The 22313-nt window shown below is 42.8% G+C and overlaps 1 protein-coding gene across 1 annotated transcript in view; it reads right to left on the bottom strand.

Annotated features, from left to right (window-relative positions):
• Positions 1–21988, bottom strand: part of HSPB8 (heat shock protein family B (small) member 8) — a 57548-nt gene extending 35560 nt beyond the window's left edge. Inside the window, exon 1 of the mRNA XM_068246305.1 lies at positions 21169–21988. Within this exon, the coding sequence (XP_068102406.1) occupies positions 21169–21547 (379 nt within the window). The 5' untranslated portion in view covers positions 21548–21988. The remainder of the gene's footprint in view (positions 1–21168) is intronic.
• Between the last annotated feature and the right edge of the window lie 325 nt (positions 21989–22313).

Below are 22313 nucleotides of genomic sequence, written 5' to 3'. Positions count from 1 at the left end.
CCAGGAGGGAGGTCAGTAAAGATGTGTTACCTGACTGTGGGAGATGGTGGTCCGGTACTGGGGGGGGGGTATCCGAGGTGGAAGAGGGGCATATTTGAGGGATTAGTAGAGATAGTGGCGAAGGGGAGGACATAAGTGTGTGTGTGTGGGGGGGGAATGAGCTTTGGGGAATTAAAGTGGCCATACGTCTGTTGACATGACAGCCAATTGACCAACCGTTTAGATATTATCGAATCGGATACAAATTTTGGCTGGAAATTGGTTGAATGTATCAATCTGAGATGTTGGGAACTCTCAGGCCAATGTTGTTGTCAGGTGCGATAATCACGGCATGCAATAACCACGAATGATAGACTCGACGTAAACCCTGGCCGTTGTCCCTCAAAATGTATTATGTGCACCTGTTGCCTGTATTTCCGCATTGGCGCTCCACATGACTACTGGCATACACGACGTGGGATGCGTGTGTGCCGTCATTTGGGCTGGGACTGCCATGATAACGAGCCTCTGGTTTGTGTTTCCCCCAGGCCAAAAGGTCCCAGTCCTCCCCTGTTAGGTTATCCATACTGACCTTCTGGAAGTGTTATTAAATTATATTGCTAGGGTTGTCATCTGTATACAGTTAGCTGTAGAAAGTTTCCACAGACAGAAAAATAGGTAAGCTATTATTATTTAGTATGTATATATCACCAACATCTTCCACAGTGCTGTACAGAGTATAAACTCATGTCACTTGTCACTCAGCTAGACCACACAGTATGGTACTTCAACCAGCGAGGCTGTGAAATACAGAGACCTGTGTTAGTCTGTGACAGCAGGCTGAAGGGAGAGAGGGCTCTGTATTTGCTGACATAATGAAAATCAAGCTCTGGAGGCTGCCATTTTTTTTTCCTGTGACTAAAAAGTTTTTTTCTTGTGTTTCGTGTGTTAGACAGTACAGAAGCTAAGAGCCAGAGTTAAGGTAGCCATACATCAGGTGGCTTGTCGGCTGATCGACCATCCGATTTGATTATAAAATCGACGCCACCAAGTGCATGCCCGACTGACAATGCAACCAATTTCAGGACATAATTGGTCGCATAAGTAGATTGCGCATGCCGCAGGATCTTTGGCCGACTCGCTTTAGTCGGTAGCGTGGCGGTAACGGCGTGTACTTTCGGGACAACCAGCGAATGCAACTAAACCCCAGGGCTGCCCCCCCAATGTTAGGTGCCCCCCCTAGTGCATGTTATACATTACCTGTCCGCTGCCTTCGCTTGTCCTCCACTGCCTCTGGGATTCCTCCACTCTACATACACATGTGTCCCACGTGGTTACCTAGTAAGGGCACAGTTATGACGTCAGACGTGGCATACGTGTATGAAGAACAGAGAGCGCCCGGAGCCAGCGGGGACATTTTCATGCACGCGCGCCATGTGGTTGCCTAGTGATGGGGCCGCGTGTATGACATCTGACGTCATACGTGCGCCCTTACTAGGCAACCATGCATGTGGGGCGCGTGTGTATGTAGAGTGGAGGAATCCAAGAGACAGTGGAGGACAAGCGGAGGTTGCGGTCAGGTAATGTATAATATGCATAATATGCACGGGGGGGCTACACTTTACTTAACATTAAGGGAAAAGCTTTGGGGAGGCGAGGTAATCGAATGCGGCGTCACAAGGCCGATTCTGGATTGATTTCAGCAAGAAATTGGTCGGGAATCGGCCTGGGGTGTATGGGCAGCTGACGGATCTCTCTCTTATCAGATCCGATTTGAGAGAAAATTGTCTCTTGGTCGAATCTGCCCATCATCGTTAGATGTATGGCTAGCTTTATTTCATGTTTTGTTTATTGTTTTGGGCAAACTTACAGATAAACTGCAAGCAGCAGCCTTATTATAGCTATCCCTCCCTCCAGCAAGCTTGTGTTCACACCAATCACAGCGTTCATGCCAATTGGCGTGGAGCGGTCGGCAAGGGTTTAAAGGGATCCAAGCACCTTTTTTCTGCAGTTTGTCCTGGTTTCTAATAGCTATAGGAGCTCCCATTTTTCTCGTTCCCTTCATTCTGCCATTATCCAGAGGGAAGGAGTGAAGGTAATCAATTCTGACTTCTATAAACTGTTTGAAGCAAAGTGTCCTATCTCTATAATTCATATCCCCCCCCCCCCCCGATGAAAGCTTTTGTTTACTCATTGCTACTGCTCATTACAGCAGTCCTTATCTGCCTTCTATTTCTGTGGAGGGCAGAACATGGAAGTAGGGTAATAAAAGCCTCTAACAAGCATTTAAATGTAAAAAGAAGAGGTCGAATGGAAGTTCTTGCTGTTAATGAGCCACATGGTTAGCATACACTTTTAATGTGCTATTGAAATGCCCTGGTGGCTAAAAATGCTGCTCGGTTCACTTTAACGTCTGGGGACTGGGAAGTGTGTGGGGAGATGTTCATATTGTACTGTCTGTGGCTGTGGAGTTACAGTAACTCTGTGTAAACCATAAGCTGATCAACAACATCCAGGAACAAACAGAGATTGTATCTACAACATCCTCTATATAATTGTCATAGGATCTTTGAAAATTCCTCATGTAATTGGAGTAAAAAGTAAGTGACTGTAACGTGGCAGGGAGTGAGGAGTTATTTTAATGAATCTTAATTATAAAAATGATGTATGCTAGCAATCACTGCTCCGTTCCTCCCCTCCCCATCAGCTGTCCCTCAGCATATTCATATACACAAAGTGCTTTCACGCAGCTGTTACTGAGGGTGGAGGAAGGGTCATTTAAAGAATTCATTCACACTCCAGTTGGCTAAAGAAGCTTAACATTAGCAGCATTTCATTTTTATCTTCTGTTAAAGTTCTAATTATAGTCACAAATATTATATCCCATCGCTATCAGTGATCCATAGCAGAATAGATGTGTTGTTTATATAGCAGATTCTCCACCAGAGCTCGTGGGCCGAGAAATCTTTTACCAAATATGGATCTGATGCTTTAAAGATATGTTGCTTTTGTTCACATCACATAATCAATCTTGATTTCAATCTTGATTTGTAAAAATTTCTTCTTTTCAGAATCTTCTCTAATTAACAATAGAAAAAGTGAAATTTTCTCTTTTTGTAGCCTCCTGGTCATCTGGTCCAGTGGGGAAAATATGGCTTTTTTAGCAGATAACAGCAGCAGTGTCAATGGAGTTTGTTCACATAACAGTGGTAATATTACCATGCACACACAGCGCATGCCAATATTACCCTTACTAACGCCAGTAAGTACCGCGATTTATGCTATTAGCGTAATTCGCGGTACTCGAGTAGCACGGATGTTGCTATGGTATCGAACGTAACTAACAAGCTTTACCATTAGTTATGCCCATTACCGTAGCAACGGTCACACTACTCAAGGACTGCGGGTTGTGCTAATAGTGTAACTTGCGGTACTTACAGTTAGTAAGGGTTTCTGTGTGTGCATGGTAATATTACCGCTGTTATGTGAACCAAGCCAAATGCAATGCTATTGCACACGCCCAGCAACAGCTTCTGCATGTTCAGGAGTACACTGTGCCTAGTGATCTATAGGCTGGGCTCTGCTGCGCCTTGTGTGTTCAGGAGTACACTGTGCCGAGTGATCTATAGGCTGGGCTCTGCTGTGCCTTGTGTGTTCAGGAGTACACTTTGGCTAATGATCTATAGGCTGGGCTCTGCTGTGCCTTGTGTGTTCAGGAGTACACTTTGCCTAATGATCTATAGGCTGGGCTCTGCTGTGCCTTGTGTGTTCAGGAGTACACAGTGGCGTAGCTAAGGAGCTGTGGGCCCCGGTGCAAGTTTGACAAAGGGGGCCCCCCCAAGCACTCTATACATAACAATTGATACGGTGCACCAAAACCTGCCAATGGCAACTACAGTGTCAGAGGTGCAAGAAAAGCATGGGAAACAGTTTCTTAAGGATTACCAGTATTCAAAGTATCTATAGAAGTCATTATTATGGGCACAGGACCAATACAGAGCTAATACTGTAGTTGGGGGAGGGCCCTTCGGGGCCCCTCTGGCCCAAGGGCCCCGATGCGGTCGCTACCTCTGCAACCCCTATTGCTACGCCCCTGGGAGTACACTTTGCCTAATGATCTATAGGCTGGGCTCTGCTGTGCCTTGTGTGTTCAGGAGTACACTTTGCCTAATGATCTATAGGCTGGGCTCTGCTGTGCCTTGTGTGTTCAGGAGTACACTGTGCCTAGTGATCTATAGGCTGGGCTCTGCTGTGCCTTGTGTGTTCAGGAGTACACTGTGCCTAGTGATCTATAGGCTGGGCTCTGCTGTGCCTTGTGTGTTCAGGAGTACACTTTGCCTAATGATCTATAGGCTGGGCTCTGCTGTGCCTTGTGTGTTCAGGAGTACACTATGCCTAATGATCTATGTACTGGGTTTTGCTGCGCCTTGTTCAGGAGTACACTGTTGCTATGCGGAAGAGAAAAGGCAGAGATCCGGGCACCTTCCGTTTGTCTTTATTGTGCAGGCTCAAGTTATTGCAGACATCAACACGTCGATGTATCCATCAACAGTGGTGGCGATGGTGGTGAGGTGGAAGTGGGAGTGCCGGGCACCGAATGGGGCTTGCAGGAGTACATTGTGCCTAGTGATCTATGTACTGGGCTTTGCTGGGCCTTGTGTGTTCAGGAGTACACTGTGCCTAGTGATCTATGTACTGGGCTTTGCTGGGCGTTGTGTGTTCAGGAGTACACTGTGCCTAGTGATCTATGTACTGGGCTTTGCTGGGCGTTGTGTGTTCAGGAGTACACTGTGCCTAGTGATCTATGTACTGGGCTTTGCTGGGCGTTGTGTGTTCAGGAGTACACTGTGCCTAGTGATCTATGTACTGGGCTTTGCTGGGCGTTGTGTGTTCAGGAGTACACTGTGCCTAGTGATCTATGTACTGGGCTTTGCTGGGCGTTGTGTGTTCAGGAGTACACTGTGCCTAGTGATCTATGTACTGGCTTTGCTGGGCGTTGTGTGTTCAGGAGTACACTGTGCCTAGTGATCTATGTACTGGGCTTTGCTGGGCGTTGTGTGTTCAGGAGTACACTGTGCCTTGTGATCTATTTGATGGGCTTTGCTGGGCGTTGTGTGTTCAGGAGTACACTGTGCCTAGTGATCTATTTGATGAGCTCTGCTGTGCCTTATTTGTTTAGTAAAGAAGGTACTATGTCCCTTTTCCACTGAAGATTGCAGTTGGCATTGTAAACCCTCTATGATGCGATTGCAATTTTATCTTTTTACACTGTGCATTTTTAAAAACAATTATAGCATGTTTTCACTGTTTACAATGTAATTGCTTTTCCGTTTTTTGACGGGAAAAAAAAGAGCTGAACAAATCACAAGCGCAGGAGAAATGCTGCATGCAAGGCATTTGCATTTAATAAAAAATCGCACCATGATAATTGAGTTGCCCTTGTTAATAGGAAATGATGTGCAATCCAAAAATAAGATCCAAACAAGGCCAGTGAAAAAGGGGTCTCAGATCTGCCAAAATACTATTAGACCTCATATATCCAGCTTACAAAAGACAGCAATAAATAATCACAGATCAGCCATGACATTAGGACGACTGACAGGTGACATGAATAAGATTGAATATCTTGGTACAATAGCATCTGTCATAGGCTGGGATATATTAAGCAACAAGTAAACAAACAGTTCTTGACGGTAATGTGTTTTGGAGAGTTAAAAATCCTGTCAAGTGTTAAAAGCAGCTCCAATGGACATGTGAGCGTCTCAGCCTGACCATGGAGCAAGAGTCCAGTGGATGTTATTTTGACACATACCACCTTCCGAAAGATTGTGGCAGACCACATACAGGAAATAGAAGGCCAGTCAATGGAGGCTGCTTCTTGCAACTTACAGGACTTAAAGGGCAACTGAAGTGAGAAGAATATGGAGACTGCCATATTTATTTCCTTTTAAACAATACCAATTGCCTGGCAGGCCTGCTAATCTATTTGGCTGCAGTAGCGTCTGAATAAATAACACCAGAAACAAGCATGTAGCTACTCTTGTTACATCTGACAATAATGTCCGAAACATCTGATCTGCTGCATGCTTGTTCAGGGTCTATGGCTGAATGTATTAGAGGCAGGGGATCAGCAGGACAGCAGGAAATTGGTATTGCTTAAAAATAAATAAATATGTCAGCATATCCCTCTTATTTCAGTTGTCCTTGAACCCTTTTAACAGCCAATTTATTTAGAGGCTTGCAAGTGCTCCAGGCCCTTTTATTTTAGCACACTTTTTTATTTCTACTTTGTTAGATTTCCAAACTTCTAATTAGTACTGCTGTAATATGTATGTATGGCCACGTGTCACTAGGGGGCAGTGTGAGACAATAAAAGAGGACTTCTGCTTTCAGTTTGTATGTTTTCTGCTTGGAGAGATAGAGTTCAAAGCAAGCCAAGAATTTACAGCACAAGGAGTTCTGCACTCAGGGTAGTACAAGATACCACTGAACATTTCTAAAGTTCTTGTGGAGCCCATGCCTCAACAGACCACAGCTGTTTTAATGGCACAAGGTAGTGCAAGACAATATCAGGCAGGTGGTTTTAATGATTTGGCTAATTGGTGTATATTCTGTATATCTTCTGCCCACCCAAGATTGCTGGTGGAAAAGCATGCCCTGGGCCAATGTAATATAGAAAGAAGATCAGCAGGTACAGATAGGTACTCTAAACCAGTATCTTTATTGAATTGGAAGGGTATAAGAACACAAAAAACATCCACAGAAACAACTAACGTGTCGATCTCACAATCCATTAGTCATAGTTGGCAGTGCATGGATGCTTTCCTTTCTGGGTCAATATAAGCAGCTAAACCTAAAGGGAGTAAGGTTTAAAGTGTACCATGCTTTAGCAATTGAATGGGAATCTAAATTACCTGTTTACTAGGCATGGGCATGTGCAAAACCGCAATGGTGGTTTTTGCTCGAAGCCTCTCCATTGAAATGCAGAGTTCTGGGGCTACCCCAACTGTGTTGCTGCATCCCGCCCCCAGCTCAGCAACCGCAGACTCCTAGACGGCTGCGGAGCTGGGGGCGGGCCATGGCAACACAGATGGGTGGGGGTGGCCACTAATGTCCTAACAATGGAAACGTGTTTATGATGGGGGGCTGGAGGTTTAACAGCCAGTTCCCAGTGAATGGGCTTGATTTACAAAACGATGCTAACTGTTAGCACGGCTTTTAGCTCGTTATCGTACGGTTATCGTACGCAAAAATTCGTGTTCGCGTGTTAACACAATTTTTTTTGCGTGGTAACGTTTGTGTTCATGCGATAATGCAAATTTATCATGCGAACACAAATGTTAACGCGTTTACTTGCGAAAGTGAATTTTTGCGTGCGATAGCTGATATCACGGCAAATTTTGCGGAAAGCACACATTTTATTTTTACAACTGTTTTAATTTATTTGCCATTATTGATGGTAATAACCATGATGCACTGAGGGCTCCTATCCATCAGAATCCATGGCCACCTGCATAGGCAGCCACATACAGCTCCTCTGAAATGAAGAGAGAATGTGCACTCTCGTACATGTTATACTATTTACCACCAGGTATTGCATAGCTTGGAGGGCAGGCAGCTCATACCATTTTTCTAATAAATGAACCATAGGCACGCAATGGTTTGCCTAGGCAGTAAGTACAAGCTTCTCTTTAGCCTCCTAGGCATGTCTTCAGGAGGGGGCTTTTAGGACCATTGTAGTCCCTTACACACCCCAATGAGTTCTGGGTCACCATGAGCTTGCTGGTTAGTCTGTGCCTCTCGGATTTACAAGCCCTACTCCATATAGCCAAATTAATCCATGCCATGCACTGATGAGGATCAAACAATCCGAAACAGTCTGTATGCATGTTGGATTATTATGGCTCTGTACATATTAACAAGCTGACACATCATTGCATTCCAGCGGTTCTGAAGGTGTGTTTAGCTTCTAAGGGTACAATGGTTAATTTGCATATATTCAGCAGTGGTGCCTGGGAGACATCTCAAGCTCACTCCAACCTGAATTATCGCAAATTCTTTCTGTTTTAGGAAAGTAAACTTTTGTTTTTCTTCAGGAGGAAGGAAGGATCTCCTCTCAGTTTCAGCATTTTATTGTATTGGATCTTAAAGCATCACTGAAGGCTTCTTAAATATTTTTGTAGAAACATTTTGATGCAGTGAAAGGTGGCAATTTAGCTCCTCTCTTGCAGACACTTTCAGACACAGCCATTTTTTGAAGTGGCCCTGTTCGGGGCTGTCATTGGGATTCTGCTTTTACTATCTAGTGACTTATGAGTAAGTGTGCAGCAAGTAGAGGTCATTGTTAGGATAAGGTTGAGATAAAATATACTAGGTGGTTTAAGTTAGGATAATTTAAAGTGTTAGGGAAAACATGAGCTTCATCTTAGGGATTTGCGAGGTAAGGGGTTAAATTTAGGCCCAGAGTTAAGTCAAGGGAAATAGCAGTAAAGAAGAGATTAAGTTTAGGGTAAGGGTAAGAAGGTTAGGGTTAAGAAGAGGTAGGTTAGGGTTAAGCATAGAGCAGTGGCTAAGATAAGAGATAAGTTAGGTGGGGCAAGTCCAGAAACAATCACAAACCTTGGGGCTATTACCCCGTTGCTAACTTCAATAACTAGTGAATTGCTGGAACAAGCATTCAGACACTTCAGATTCCCCTACCTGCAACCTTCCCTGACCTTACTGTCCATCAATGCTATCAATATGTACTTATCAAGATAGAAAAATACTAATACTTGAATCTGGTGTAGTTGCATGCTCAGACACTAATTTCTCCATGGTAGCGCCCATATTTTTCTCTATAATGTGGGCACACTGATGCAGTTCTAAATATGCATCAAAACTCACAAAAGAAAGAGCTCTGCAATTCAGTCTGTTAAGTGATGCATTTTTAAATATGTTTTCTAAAAAAGAGGCCTTACATGTACCTCGATCAACCTCGGTTTTCAGCCCTGTCCAATCAATACTTTGTTCTTTAAATTTTAATGATGGAATATATAAGCAAGGATTTCCCATTCGATTAGAGTGATCACTCAAATTGAATGGGAAAATCAATGTGTATTCTTAAAGAGAACCTGTACTGAGTAAAAATATTTATAATAAACACATGAGGTAACTTCAAATGAACATTCCATAGTTACCTTGCCATCAGTTCCTCTCAGAAGCTCACCATTTTCTTCTGACAATAATCCCTTCCAGTTCTGACAATATTTTGTCAGATCTGAAATATATCAGTTGCTGTCAGTAAAATATCAGTTGCTGTCAGTTACAGCTGAGAGGAAAACTGATGTACCAGGTAATGTCCATGTTTCCCTATGGCTCAAGTGGGTGATGTTACAGTTTAACTGTGTGCTGACCAGAAAGCTGTTACGGGTAATGGCCCTTTTCAAAATGGTGGACGGAAAATTCCCTTGATCACAGTGAACAAACAGGATGCGGGACAGGAGAAAGAAACTGAGGAGTAGACTACATGGAAGGTAAGTATGACTTGCGTATGCCAATTTTGACTTTTAATTTTCAGTTCAGGTTTTCTTTAAGTGATTCTTCAGTACAAAACCAACTTCTGTTTTGCATCTCATTGGCTAAGTAACCATGCCCAGCTCCTACCACGAGCTTCTCTCATTGCCGTAACAGGAAGTACATTACTTCCGGACGCTCCCTGCTATCTTTATGCTCAAATCGCATCCGATCACATTTTATTACAATTCTACGCGTTTAAATATTGCACAGTTCTTTGCTGGTGCTGCCTATCGCATAGAGGCACCCTACTACATATTTTTTGGGACTGTCCGATCATTGTACCTTTCGGGGATTCTATAAAAACCAGCGGGCTTGATTCACAAAGCGGTGCTATCTGTTAGCACGCCTGTGAAAAGCCCCTTAGCGCGCCTAAAAGAACTTTTCGCGCGCTAATTTGCACGCAAAACTTTACGCGCGTAAACCTTTATGCGCACAGTAAACCTTTATGTGCGCATAACTGTTTACGCGCGTTAAGTTTTGCGCGCAAAACTTTGCGTGCGATTTCTTAAAGCTTTGTGCGGGCTAACTACTTAGCACCTTAGTTAGCACGCACAAAGCCTTTAGGCGTGCTTACTAGGTTAGCACCGCTTTGTGAATCGAGCCCATTATATCTAATGTTACTGGTGTTGAACCTTCAGAGGATCCCTCCTACTGTCTCCTCCATAACACCCCCAGGAACTTAGGGAAGTACAAAAAAATCGCTTTCTAAACATTTAATTAATGCAGCTAGATCGATTATTGCCTGCCACTGGAAGTCCCAGCAACCACCGCCAGTGAGTGAATGGTTGAGGCAAATTAAATGTATTGACCAAATGGAAGATCTGACTCATTCTATTTATAATAGAAGTGAACAATATTATCACACCTGGAGACCGTGGGCTGAATACGGGGTATCAGATGAATACAAAGGCCTGATTTATTTAGGTCCCCCTCCTCTTGTACACCATGATGCCCTCTCCTCTGTCTTTCCCTTGCAAGGTATCACATCAGTCGGGAGTGCGGTTTTGCCCTTACGTTAATATGCGGACTTCTGTTGTTGCCTCTCTCCCTTCTCTTGTTTGAGAGAGAGATACACCAAAGACAAACCTTCTTTCTTCTCTCTCTTCTTCTTTTTCCTGCTCCTTTCTTTCTTTTTCCTCTTTTGCTCCATTTTTATCGTATGTTGACTCTCTCCCTAGCAAAAATTATAGCCTTCACCTTACAGAACGTTGCACTTGCAGTTAGCTGTGCGGATTCCAGGTGTATGATCCCACTGGGCCCTGGTTCCACACAGACAGTTCATACATTCCCTTTTTGGGATGTCATATGTTTTGTTATTCTCACACATGGGGGCAGATATGTGGTTTATATGCTACGTGATAATACAGTATATTTTGTTCAACCTGCTGGGTACATTGTCCACTGATTATTTTATTCTATGAATGTTTGACTTCACACTGTGTTACTGTTTTTTTATTTCTTTTATCGGCCGGCACTGCTGGCTGGCGAAGCTTTAAACTTTCTATGTTGTGATATAGTGGGATGTCTACTATTTCTGTCTGATTTCCTTGTTTGAAAATTCTTAAATAAAGAATCTTTAAAAATATATATATATGTACAGTATTACACAGTTGATTTGCCCAACTGTGCCTAGGCCCTAAATGTCAGTTTTAAGCATTCAGCATTGCTGTTAATCTGAATACACTCATTCTGGTGCTCCAAAAATTGCTTATGCCGTTGCCTGACTCTTTTTGATTTTACACCCTAGCCCCGGGCAGAGAGGGGTGCAGAGAGGCAGAAAACGTAGTTACACTAGGCCCTGTGCGATCTTGCATTGAGATGTACCGTCATGATGAAATCATTTTGATTAAAGGTTTTGGGTTTCACTTTTTCAGTTGCTGTGATTGTTGGGTTGCTTTACATAATGTTATTATAGCATTTAATCACTAGTTGATTGAGGTGTGCTGTAATACACTTTGCGTAAGAAATTGGCAGGAAGAGTTCGGTTGATTGACAACTTTTTTAACACTACACCCATCTATTTAAGAGTTACGCTAATGTCTACATTAGTGGTGAATAGAGAGAGAAAAGGTTAAAATTCGCCACCAGGGAAAAAGTTTTCCTAGCTCAGTGTAGAAATTTAATGGCAGGGCAATTCTCAGTCTATGTTTAGCTGTTTACTTTGTGCATGCATGATCAGGAGCCATTCACCGGCAATTTCCTGCAGCACAGACTTAGAGTCTAAGCTCCACCCCCATCAGTCTGAATACCACTGAAGCAGCAGTATGCCTGTGGTTAACTCCTCCAGCTGGGCTATCTCGTGTCACATAACCAACATTTAAAAATACTTTTTCGTTTAGCTGTAGTAGCTTTGTTTAGGGGTTGAAGCTGTGATTTAAAGCCCTAGTTCAGCCTCTCATTAAAAAAAGTACGTTTTAAAAATGTGGGTACGCTTGTTCACTTAGTCTGCCTATGTATATGACTATCACAATGTATGTATCTTTTCCCACATATATGTGCAACTTGATGGTCTGTTCGCTATTTCTGGTACCTCAATAAAATTTGATTGTTTAAAAAAAAAAAAAAAGTACATTTGCATAATTTAGCAATGCAAAAAGACTTCTGGGCTACCCATCCGTACTTTTTTTTTTTTTTGCAAAAAAAAGATGGAATGTTTCTTGATTGCTCAGTTCTGTAGTTCATTTTCCTGTTGAGTTGGCATTGTGACTTAACTAACTTTAATTGACAGACCAAGTCTGTGGTCACTTTCCAAACTCCCCACATCATTATTCACAGGAAGGTGTCAAGGAGAAGCTGGGAACTTAGATCACCTGACTCCACCCACTTCCTCCTCCTACAGCTAAGAGGTTAAAGCTTTGTTGCCAGTACTGCAGCACTGCAATCCAGCAAAGCCTGATTTCACCGTCTCTCCAGAAGGTGTACAAACATTTAAGTCTCCCCACACCAAGACCCCTATGTAATTCCATTTTCCTCCTGAGTTTTCTCCCAAGTGTTATTTTTAAATGTGTCAATAAAATGCCTTAAAGAGATCCTGAACTGAAAATAAAAAGTAAAAATACACAAAAGGGGGAGAGTTCCAAGAATCGCCGGCACCCAACAGGCTGCTGCACAGTACCTGGATTCCGAAGCTGAACTTGGTGCTCACAGCATAGACATCAACACTGGTAGTTAGAAGAAAGAACAGCGCTGGGCACTCAAGCTGATGCTTAAGGTTTATTTACCACAGGTACAAAAAGACATTGCAGGCAGAGGGAGAAAAAAGGTCTAAGGCCTCTTGCACACTGCATGCATTTCAGATTCCGATTCCGCTTTTTAATCTGTTTTTACATCCGATTCAGATTTTTAATCTTAACTGCATGCTGCGTTTTTTGATCCGTTTTTCTGTTGAATGTATTCAAGGAAAATCGGAAACGGAATCGGAATCGGAAACGGAATCGGAATCGGAAAACGGATTTGCAGTGTGCAGGGAGCCTTACAGCCGTTTCACGAGCCTATAGCTCGCTTCCTCAGAGAAGCGAGCTATAGGCTCGTGAAACGGCTGTTAGACCTTTTTTATCCCTCTGCCTGCAATGTCTTTTTGTACCTGTGGTAAATAAACCTTAAGCATCAGCTTGAGTGCCCAGCGCTGTTCTTTCTTCTAACTACCACAAAGTAAAAATACCATGCACAGGTCATACTTACCTCCTGCGTAGTCTACTACTCAATCTCTTTCTCCTCTCCTGCATCCCATTTGTTCACTGTGATCAATGGATTTCTCCGTCCTCCATTTTAAAAATGGCCATTACCCCATAACAGCTTCCTGGTCAGCACACTGTTAAACTGTAATATCACCCACTTGAGCCATAGGGGAACATGGACATTACCTTGCACATTCAGTTGTAACTGACAGCTGCTGATATATAACTGACAGCAACTGGTATATTTCAGTTCTGACAAAATATTGTCAGAACTGGAAGGGATCACTGTAAGAAGAAAATGGTGAGCTTCTGAGAGGAACTGATGGCGAGATTAGTATGTGATATTCATTCAATAATTTTGATAGTACCTTTTCACCTACTTGTTTGTACTTTTTCAATTGCAAAGTGCTGACAATGTATTTTAAAAAGAAGATGAAGAATTCTCTCCTGGGAGAAAATTCAGGAGAAAAAGTGAATTGCATATGGGCCCAAGTGTCTATAGTATTATATTAAAAGTTTAATGAACAGAGGTAAATAACTTCTTATTACAGACAGGGCTGCAGTACAGCAAAGAGATAGTAGAGGAGGAAGAGTGGGTGGAGTTAAATTATTGGTCTGTGTTCAGGAGCGAGAGCTGTTCACTAGCAGGAATGCTAACATATTTACATGGTGAGCACACTCGACAAGACGAGACAAATAGCATTTATATTGCACTTTTCTCCTGTTGGACTTAAAGCGCTTGAGCTGCAGGCACAAGGGTGCGCTCAGTAGGCAGCAGCAGTGTTAAGGAGTCTTGCCCAAGAACTCCTACTGAATAGGTGCTAGCTTATTAAACAGGAAGAGCCAAGATTCAAACCCAGATCTCCTGTGTCAAAGGCAAAACCTTTAACCATTACAGTATTCAGCCACTCGTTATATGCCCACTGGCAGAAGAGCTCTTAGGCTGCTGGGGTCAACATGAGCGAAAGAGGGGGTGAACATTGAGTAGCCTTATCAAGGATTTGCAGGAGCCCCATGATTCATACTTTTGCCAATAACTTCTGACATTCCTGAATAAATAGGGTTGTGATCCTGATGAAGTAGGGAAGATGTTAATGAAAAGCAATTGGAGTATTTTGCAGGTATCCCTTTGTTTCAGTATTTTGTGACAGTGATTGACACACTTGTGCCTCACTGGACTTACTTCTGTCCTATTATTTTTTGCTAACAACACAGAATCTGATTCTAAGCAAAACACAATTTTATACTTTCTATAGAAACCGATTAGCCTGATTATCTGACAATGTTTGCTTAAATAGCACTCTGGGGGAGGGTAAAGTAACAGACCATGTGTCAGTATATCGTCCATTAGACTGACATTAATGGTTTAATCCTCAAACCCAAAGAATAATGTTCACAAGTGCAAACATCTCACCCCATCACAACCCAACATGTTTCACCCCATGTAAAAAGGGGCTTCGTCAGGGGTACATATAAACAGGTGCATAAGTGCTTTCAGTGCTATACAATAAAGTGCATCATTATTCAGAAAATAAAAAATTAAAGTGCCATAGCCTCACAGCTATATAGACACACTTAGTCTGTCTTTATAGCCGTGAGGCTATGACATTTTAAGTGCTATTTAAGCGAACATTGTCAGGTAATCAGGCTAATCGGTTTTAAGTATTTATTAAACGTCCATTTTTAACAATTTTATACAAAGTTTAAAATTTTAAAATTATGTTTTGCCATTACTTTTTGCCCTAGGACATTAGTAGTCATGCACACTGACTGGACACTTAGACTTGAGTTTGTAAATTAAGTCATGGCTGTTTTACTTTTTCCTAAGTGGTTTCTGTAGGCTGTAGGCAAGACTGGTTGATGATTTCTGGTTTCCAAACATCCTTATTCAAGTACTTAGCTTAAATTCATATTTTTATATAGCACTAGTTACCTGCCTACTGATTCAAGAGATTGGGTGTGTATTTTAGGCTCTATAATTAGTGCTTAATCTGCAGCACCATAATTAATTTAATTATCAATGCATGCTGCTTCAAAGTCTGTGGCTAAAAGTATTAGAGGCAGGGGATTAGCAGGATAGCCAGGTAACTGGTATTGCATCAAAAGAAATAAGTATGGCAGCCCCCATATCCCTCTTATTCAGTTGTCCTTTAAAAAACACTCTAAAACACATCCTAACACAGGATGGCGGCCGCAGAGTGGCTCTCTCGTTCCTCAGTCATGCCATATGGCAAAAAGCAAGATTTGCAGGCAACGAGCACTCGCAGGCGCGTTTCCTGCACTGCACACAGCAGGGCTCTGTGATCAGCCTGCCACTCGCGATCAGAGCTGGCAGGCTGTATAAAACAAATAAACCTGTGTATAACGATGCAATATATAGCAGCACTGTACAGGGGACACAAGACAAATAACATTTATATCGTGCTTTTCTCCTGGCGGACCCAAAGCGGCAGAGCAGCAGCAACTAGGACGCGCTCTATAGGCAGTAGCAGTGTTAGGGAGACTTGCCAAAGGTCTCCTACTGAATAGGTGCTGGCTTACTGAACGGGCAGAGCCGAGATTCAAACCCTGGTCTCCTGTGTTAGAGGCAGAACCCTTAACACCATCCAAACACCATCCAGACACACAATCTATTCCCTAACGTAGGCGTATGCCTATGCATGTGTAATGTAGTGTATGGATTGCAGTCTAGGGATAATTGGGGGGGATAAAAGAAATAGAGTTGTTGTTTTTTAAATGGTCATCTTTTATGAATTTAAAAAAAAATTGCAGCAGCAATCAGAGACCACCAAAATAAGGCTCCATTTGTGGGAAGAAAAGGTAAAATTCATTTGGGTGTAAAGTTGTATGACTGAGCAATAAATCATTAAAGTTGTGAAGTGCTGAATTGTAAAAAATGGCCTGGTCACGTGGGTGGTATAAACCTGTGGTCCTCAAGGGGTTAAATGGAGTAATTTATTTTACTTTCCACCAGAAGAAGCAGCAGTCCATTGTAGCCACATTTCTGCTACTTCATAAAGTGGTAAACAGGTACATATAAAAAAACCACCACTTTGCTCCACTATTAGTAATGGAAAGATACTGAACACTTTATAGAGGTGTATAAATTGTCAATCACGTTGATTCGGATTCCCACTTTATAAATATGACTTTCTCTGTTTATTGTGAATAGTTATCAGCAGAAGCAACAATCAAGGTAAACTGTCAGTCCCTTATAAAAGTGCCAAATATTTAAGCTGATTACCACTTTTATAATTAGAAGAACATCTTTTTCTCTGATGATTTGCAGATCTCAATCTTTGTTTATGGAGTGTTGGACTGGCCTAGTGGGGACCTTTATTAAATGCACCTGCAGCAGGCTGTCACTGTGAAACATAAGGCAGGGTTACTGCTGTTTGGCCACAGGTAGCTTTTCCTGTCACTCCAGTGCTACACTGATTACACCACGCAACCAGCCATGACTTTACTTGGAAACCCCCAACTCTTCTGGCGTTCTACACCTGAACTGACCTAAAAAATGATAAACTAAAAATTAGAATGGGCATAATTTTAGGGAGTAGCCTTTGCAACTGTGAGGCGGAGAGGGGGTGCTATTATGGGCCCCCAACTATATTTCCTTACTCCAGTACTAGGGTCCATCCTCCGGAACAGGTGTTTTTGGGCTACACTTGTTATGGATGGGAAGATCCTGATAGCCACACTTGTTTTATGACCCTTGCAAGATGGGCCCCCAGGCTGTGAGGGTCACCAAGAAGAGGCAAGTTAAGGGGTGGGAACATTGTTGGGCCCATCAAAGTTTTGCTAGGGAGTCCCATGATTTGTATTAATGCTTCTGCTTAAAAATATATGTATTATGGGCTTGAATCTGAACAGAGAGGGATCTATTGCTGCCACACATCTACACACAGATTTCCAACAAATTTCAGCATGAAATCTAGTGGAAATCTGTCTAATCGCCTCTGCCTGCCTGGCCCCGCCCCCAGGTCTCCCCCATGTAATGTGTACCCCCCCAGACCCATGATGTTGCAGTGTAGTCTTAGCTCACCTGTCCACTTGCGTACCTCCTCCAGTGTCCAGTGTCTTCTCTCCATTGTCACTGGGATGCTGGTACCCTGTGATGTAGTGTCACATATGTGACCTTGTACATGACGGCGGCAATAGAGAGAAGAGACAGAAGACAGGAGGAGGCGTGCTAGTGGACAGGTGAGCCAAAACTACTCTGCAACACTCATCGTGGGTCAGGGGGCAACACACTACACATGCGAGAGACCCACCAGGGGTCTGTCGGTTGTCAGGAAAACAAATGCCGTAACCGTTGCTCACCAGACTGAGGACCCCTTTTACACTAACTCAGTTGCTCTCAGTTATAACTGAAAGAAAACTGATTTTCAAAGTAATGCCCATATTTTCCTATGGCACAGTTCACACTATGGGCTTGAGTCACTAAACCGTGATAATTGATATCACGGTCGCGCTAGTGTTTTGCGCGCATTATAACGTGTGTAACTTTTTCATGCACAAAAAACACTAGCGCGACCGTAATATCAGTTATCATGGTTTACTGAATCAAGTCCAATATGCGTTTTAACTGAAATCTTTTTCACAATGCACTGCTATGGAAAAAACTTTAGGCGTAGGTGGGCCCTTAGCATGTCAAGCCAGATGCTGCATAGATCGTTTTTTAAAATTTTGTCTGGAAATCGATCGAAAAGACGATCGACCTGACACATTGTGGCATCAATCTCTGCTAGATTCAATCATTATGAACAAATCTGCAGGATATCAATGCCACATATCAAGTAATGTTTGGGCATCTTAAGACTCACCCAGACATATGAGGTGAGTAAAAAAAACTATTTTTACTTACCTGGGGTTTGGTCCAGCCACTACAAGTCACATGTGTCCCTCGTTGCAGCTCTAGGCTTCCTTCGTCACCTGCTGGTAACCTCTGAAGGTCGCCAATCCCAAGATGGGTTGTCGTCCACAAGCACCAGCGTCTCCAGGAGCGTACCACTCTTTACTACTGAGCAGCTGCAGTCTGCTGCTGATGATGTGGGCGCACGCCCACGCATGCCCAGAAGACGCTAACTCACTGGGTCACTGGGTGACTGGGTCAGTGATCTGTAGAGGCTGCCAGCATGTGACGGAGGAAGACTGGAGCTGCAGCGAGGGACACGTGACTTGAAGGGGCTGGAAGAAGCCCCAGGTAAGTAAACATTTTTTTTTACTCACCTTGTGAGGTCCTTTAATGCCTAGTACACACCATACAATTTTATGTTAAATTTTTTTGTTAGATTATTTTCTGTAAACTACTGGTAGAGATTGGTTATTATCTCTTGTGCATTGTCTTCTGGTTATCTCCTGCTGAGTAGAATAATGCCTAATTGCTAGGCAGATAGATGGTTAGATAGATAATTTCCAACATGTTGGAAATTATCTATCTGGAAGGTAAATCTAACAGAAAATCTAACAGAAAAGTTCCTAGCATAAGATTGTGCCTCTCTCTGTAAAGTGCTGAATACCCCGGACTCAGAACAAGCTATGTCTTCCAGGCCTGACAGACTGCCAGTGCAGGGTTATCTGGCTGGTAGCAGCTGTAGTATCTTTCAGAAAGACATTGCGGATAAGAATAAACACATTTTAATATGAATCTACCACCTGCCTTTCAAATCATCCACTACTTGATTATAGTGATAATTGCTTTTAAATGCAATGGAAATCATTAGTGAATGTTTTGGTATTTCAGTATTCCTAAAGTTTTAATTGAAAACTCAAAACATAATGTTTATTTTGAAATAAGCATTTTAAATAAATACATAGTAAGTGACATTTAAATATCTAATAAAAACAAATTTCGAGTCTTGCTTGGAAATATCTTAAAGGAGACATTGGCCCTCCTTTCTTCTGAACCATTTTAATCTCACCTTATAATAACTTTTCAGCACATGGCAAGCAAAAAAGGCTGCTTCTGATTAACTAAAGTTTGGTATAAACCAGGCATGGGCAAACTTGGCCCTCCAGCTGTTAAAGAACTACAAGTCCCATAATGCATTGTAGGAGTCTGACAGCCACAGTCATCACTCATAAAGGCAAATGCATTGTGGGACTTGTAGTTCCGTAACAGCTGGAGGGCCGAGTTTGCCCATGCCTGGTATAAACTCTATTATACTTATTTTTTACAAACTAGGTATTAAAAAAACATTAAAGAAATAAGATGAGAATGCTCATGAGAAAAGCTCAAGGTGGGTACAAACGCACAAAGAATATTGCCCGAAGGGACAGGGGCTCAATCTATCAGGTGACAGTTTGCAGCAGAGTGTTGTACAGACATGCTTCAAAGCTATATTTCTGTTGCTTAGGAGGGAGTATGATGGATGACAGCATGGCTGAGGAAGAAACGGTTTCCAGTGGGAGAGTTACAGAGGAGAACAATGCGCGTGACCGAGACAAACTGGTACTCTTGATCTCTCTTCGGGTCATCTATACATGTTAGATTCATGGCAGAGGTGGCTCTGACCAGCCACCTTGGCCAAGAGCCTTTTAGCATTTGTGTGAGGCTTTAGGACTTCAAGGCCATTGTCTGTCATTGTCTTTATTTATACCTCCATTTTGGATATATTGAAGATAGACTAGAACCTCTGCTTTCTGTATCTGTGTTAGGGAGATTGCCCTTCACTTCCTGCCCAATTAACATGAATAGAAATGACAGGAAGTTGTCCAAATCGGAGCCGAAATCTCATCTTTGACATCTGTCACCAGAAAAGGTCTCTCTTAAAAACTAGTGCCGAGTTCCTGTTAAATTTTAGTATTTCTCACTTTCAGTTACAGTTGAGTGCATTCGGTAGCCTGAAGTTGCTGTGCGCTCCCTGAAATATCACTGGTAATTCTGACATTAAATTAGTACCCATTGCGCAATTAGCGCAATACAGGTTACCTATGTAACACGTATGTTACCAGGGTACCACGCTCTGTATATATTGTCTTGTCACTTAACAGTGGCCCACAATCTTGTCCCGACCATAGTCATATGTCTATGGATGTATCGTGTAGCGTATGGATCATAGTTTAGGGCCAATATAAGTGGAAGCCAATTAACTTAACTGTATGTTTTGGGGAAATGGTAGTAAACCAGAGTGCCTGGAGGAAACCAACATGGACATTTGGAGATACAAACTACATGCTGGTAGGGCTCTGGCTGGGATTCAAACTGGGGACCCAGCGCTTCAAGGCAAGAGTTCTAACCACTATGCCACCATGCTGCCCACCATGCTAATTGCGCTACGTGTGCTACTGTACTGTCAGGATTACTGGGAAAATTACCATGCTTTCTCTGCGCATGCTAACTTTACCGTAGGTGACTTAATACACCCCATTGTCAGCTGCCATAGGGGACAGCATGAGCAAATCTCCAGCTAGACTTTTTTTTCTCATTTGGACTAGAGAAGGTGCGTGAAGAGTTTTACATCATTTTACGCTATCTGTGTCTTCATGTGGGGAGCACTGTAGATGTCACTAGGACATGGCAAGGGCAATTCTCGGCAGAGACAGAAACAGCAGAAAACATCTTGCGGAAGAAGTGATCAGATAATGCCAGGGCATTTAAAGTACTCTGCAATAGCAGTGACTCAGTAAACTTTTGTTCCTCTGAGTTTTCTCACAGGAGATGTTTTCACACCTTATCATTAAAATACCTTTTTCAGCCCAAGGCATGCAAAAACTACTCAAAATCAATAAAGCAAAGTAAACCATGTTTGATCGTACATTTTGTATGTCTTCTTCAATTGCTGGGTGCTGAACATCTATCAATCTGAACATCTAAGTTACAAAATAAGGATATAACAATGGACCTGTTGTTCTGGAAGCTGACTTCAATCCATCTGGCTTTGTGAAAACATGCTAGCAAAGATTGCCAAACTGCTACAAGCAACATGCTTTCCTCTCCGCATCCACTCACCTGACACTTCTACAAATCCGTCTCTGGTTTTCACTGACAGTTCTTCTGGCTTGAAACTTTGTACATTAACACACACCTTCCAGGGCTGGCTGGGGACTGCCACCGTACTGCGAGCTTCGGGGTACCCCGTGTATCTGGCACTGTATCCAGGTGGGGGGACACCAGCAGTCCGTGCTAGGCCGGATCTTAAAGGACCTGACCAGGAGGCAGTGAGTCTGGGCCTGGCCCAGTCTGGCCAGTCCATGGTTAAATCTTCTGGAAATCCAAAGTCATCATCCAGCAAGCGAGTCGGCAGGCCTTGTTCTCGGAAAGGATCCCGGATCCCTCTCTGTCTGTTTGCAGGATAATGACAAGTGAATGGTAACTGGCTGTCTGCCATGTCGAAGCCAGAAAATATCACAAAGTTGTTTTAATTCCAAATGAAATTCTCGCTGATCGGATGAAGACTGCAGTTGTGATTAGGTATTTCCAAAGACTGTAGAAGCTGGGAAAACGAGAGTTAAAAGTAACCTGGATTCTTCCGGGAATGAAGCAGAGTCATTGGGAGCGAATACTGCTTCTTCATCTACTATCCTCAGACTGCAAGTGGCCTGCACCGGCTAAAATAAACATCACAGCCACCAGCCGAGAAAGTTCTGTAAACTTCTGTGCTGCAGTGAATGGCTCCTATTTATATCCTCCTCTTAATGCTTGCAGTCTGTGGCCTGTCAGCTGGATATTTGAAGCCTATGAAACACCCTCCAAGAATCTGCTTTTGCAACAGCTGATGACTCCCAGAAGGGACTGGACTTGTTACTAGGGTGTCCAATTTTAGACGGACTTCTCCAGCAGGTCCCTCCTTTACCTCCCTCCCTTCTTATTCCTCCTCCTCTCCTCTGTCATAATCCCTTTTTTTTCTGCTTAGCAGGGATGTGCCTGAACACATTGGTATGACTGTGCATCTGCATTCAGCTGAAGCCATATTCTGTATGTAGATTTCATTACTGCAATTAAACTGAAAGCATTTACAATCAGCAGCCTCCTCCTCTCTGGCACATAATGCAGTTTTACATGATTCATTTTTCTTATTTTCATTAAAGTACCACTATCACAATAAAATTATAAATATATGTAATCACATACAAATAAGAAGTAGGTTTCTTCCA

This window comes from Hyperolius riggenbachi, chromosome 1 (genome assembly GCF_040937935.1).
Source record: "Hyperolius riggenbachi isolate aHypRig1 chromosome 1, aHypRig1.pri, whole genome shotgun sequence".
NCBI classification, from domain to species: domain Eukaryota; kingdom Metazoa; phylum Chordata; class Amphibia; order Anura; family Hyperoliidae; genus Hyperolius; species Hyperolius riggenbachi.
The sequence above is the reverse complement of the archived record's forward strand: the minus strand, read 5'-3'. Positions and strand labels throughout refer to the sequence as shown.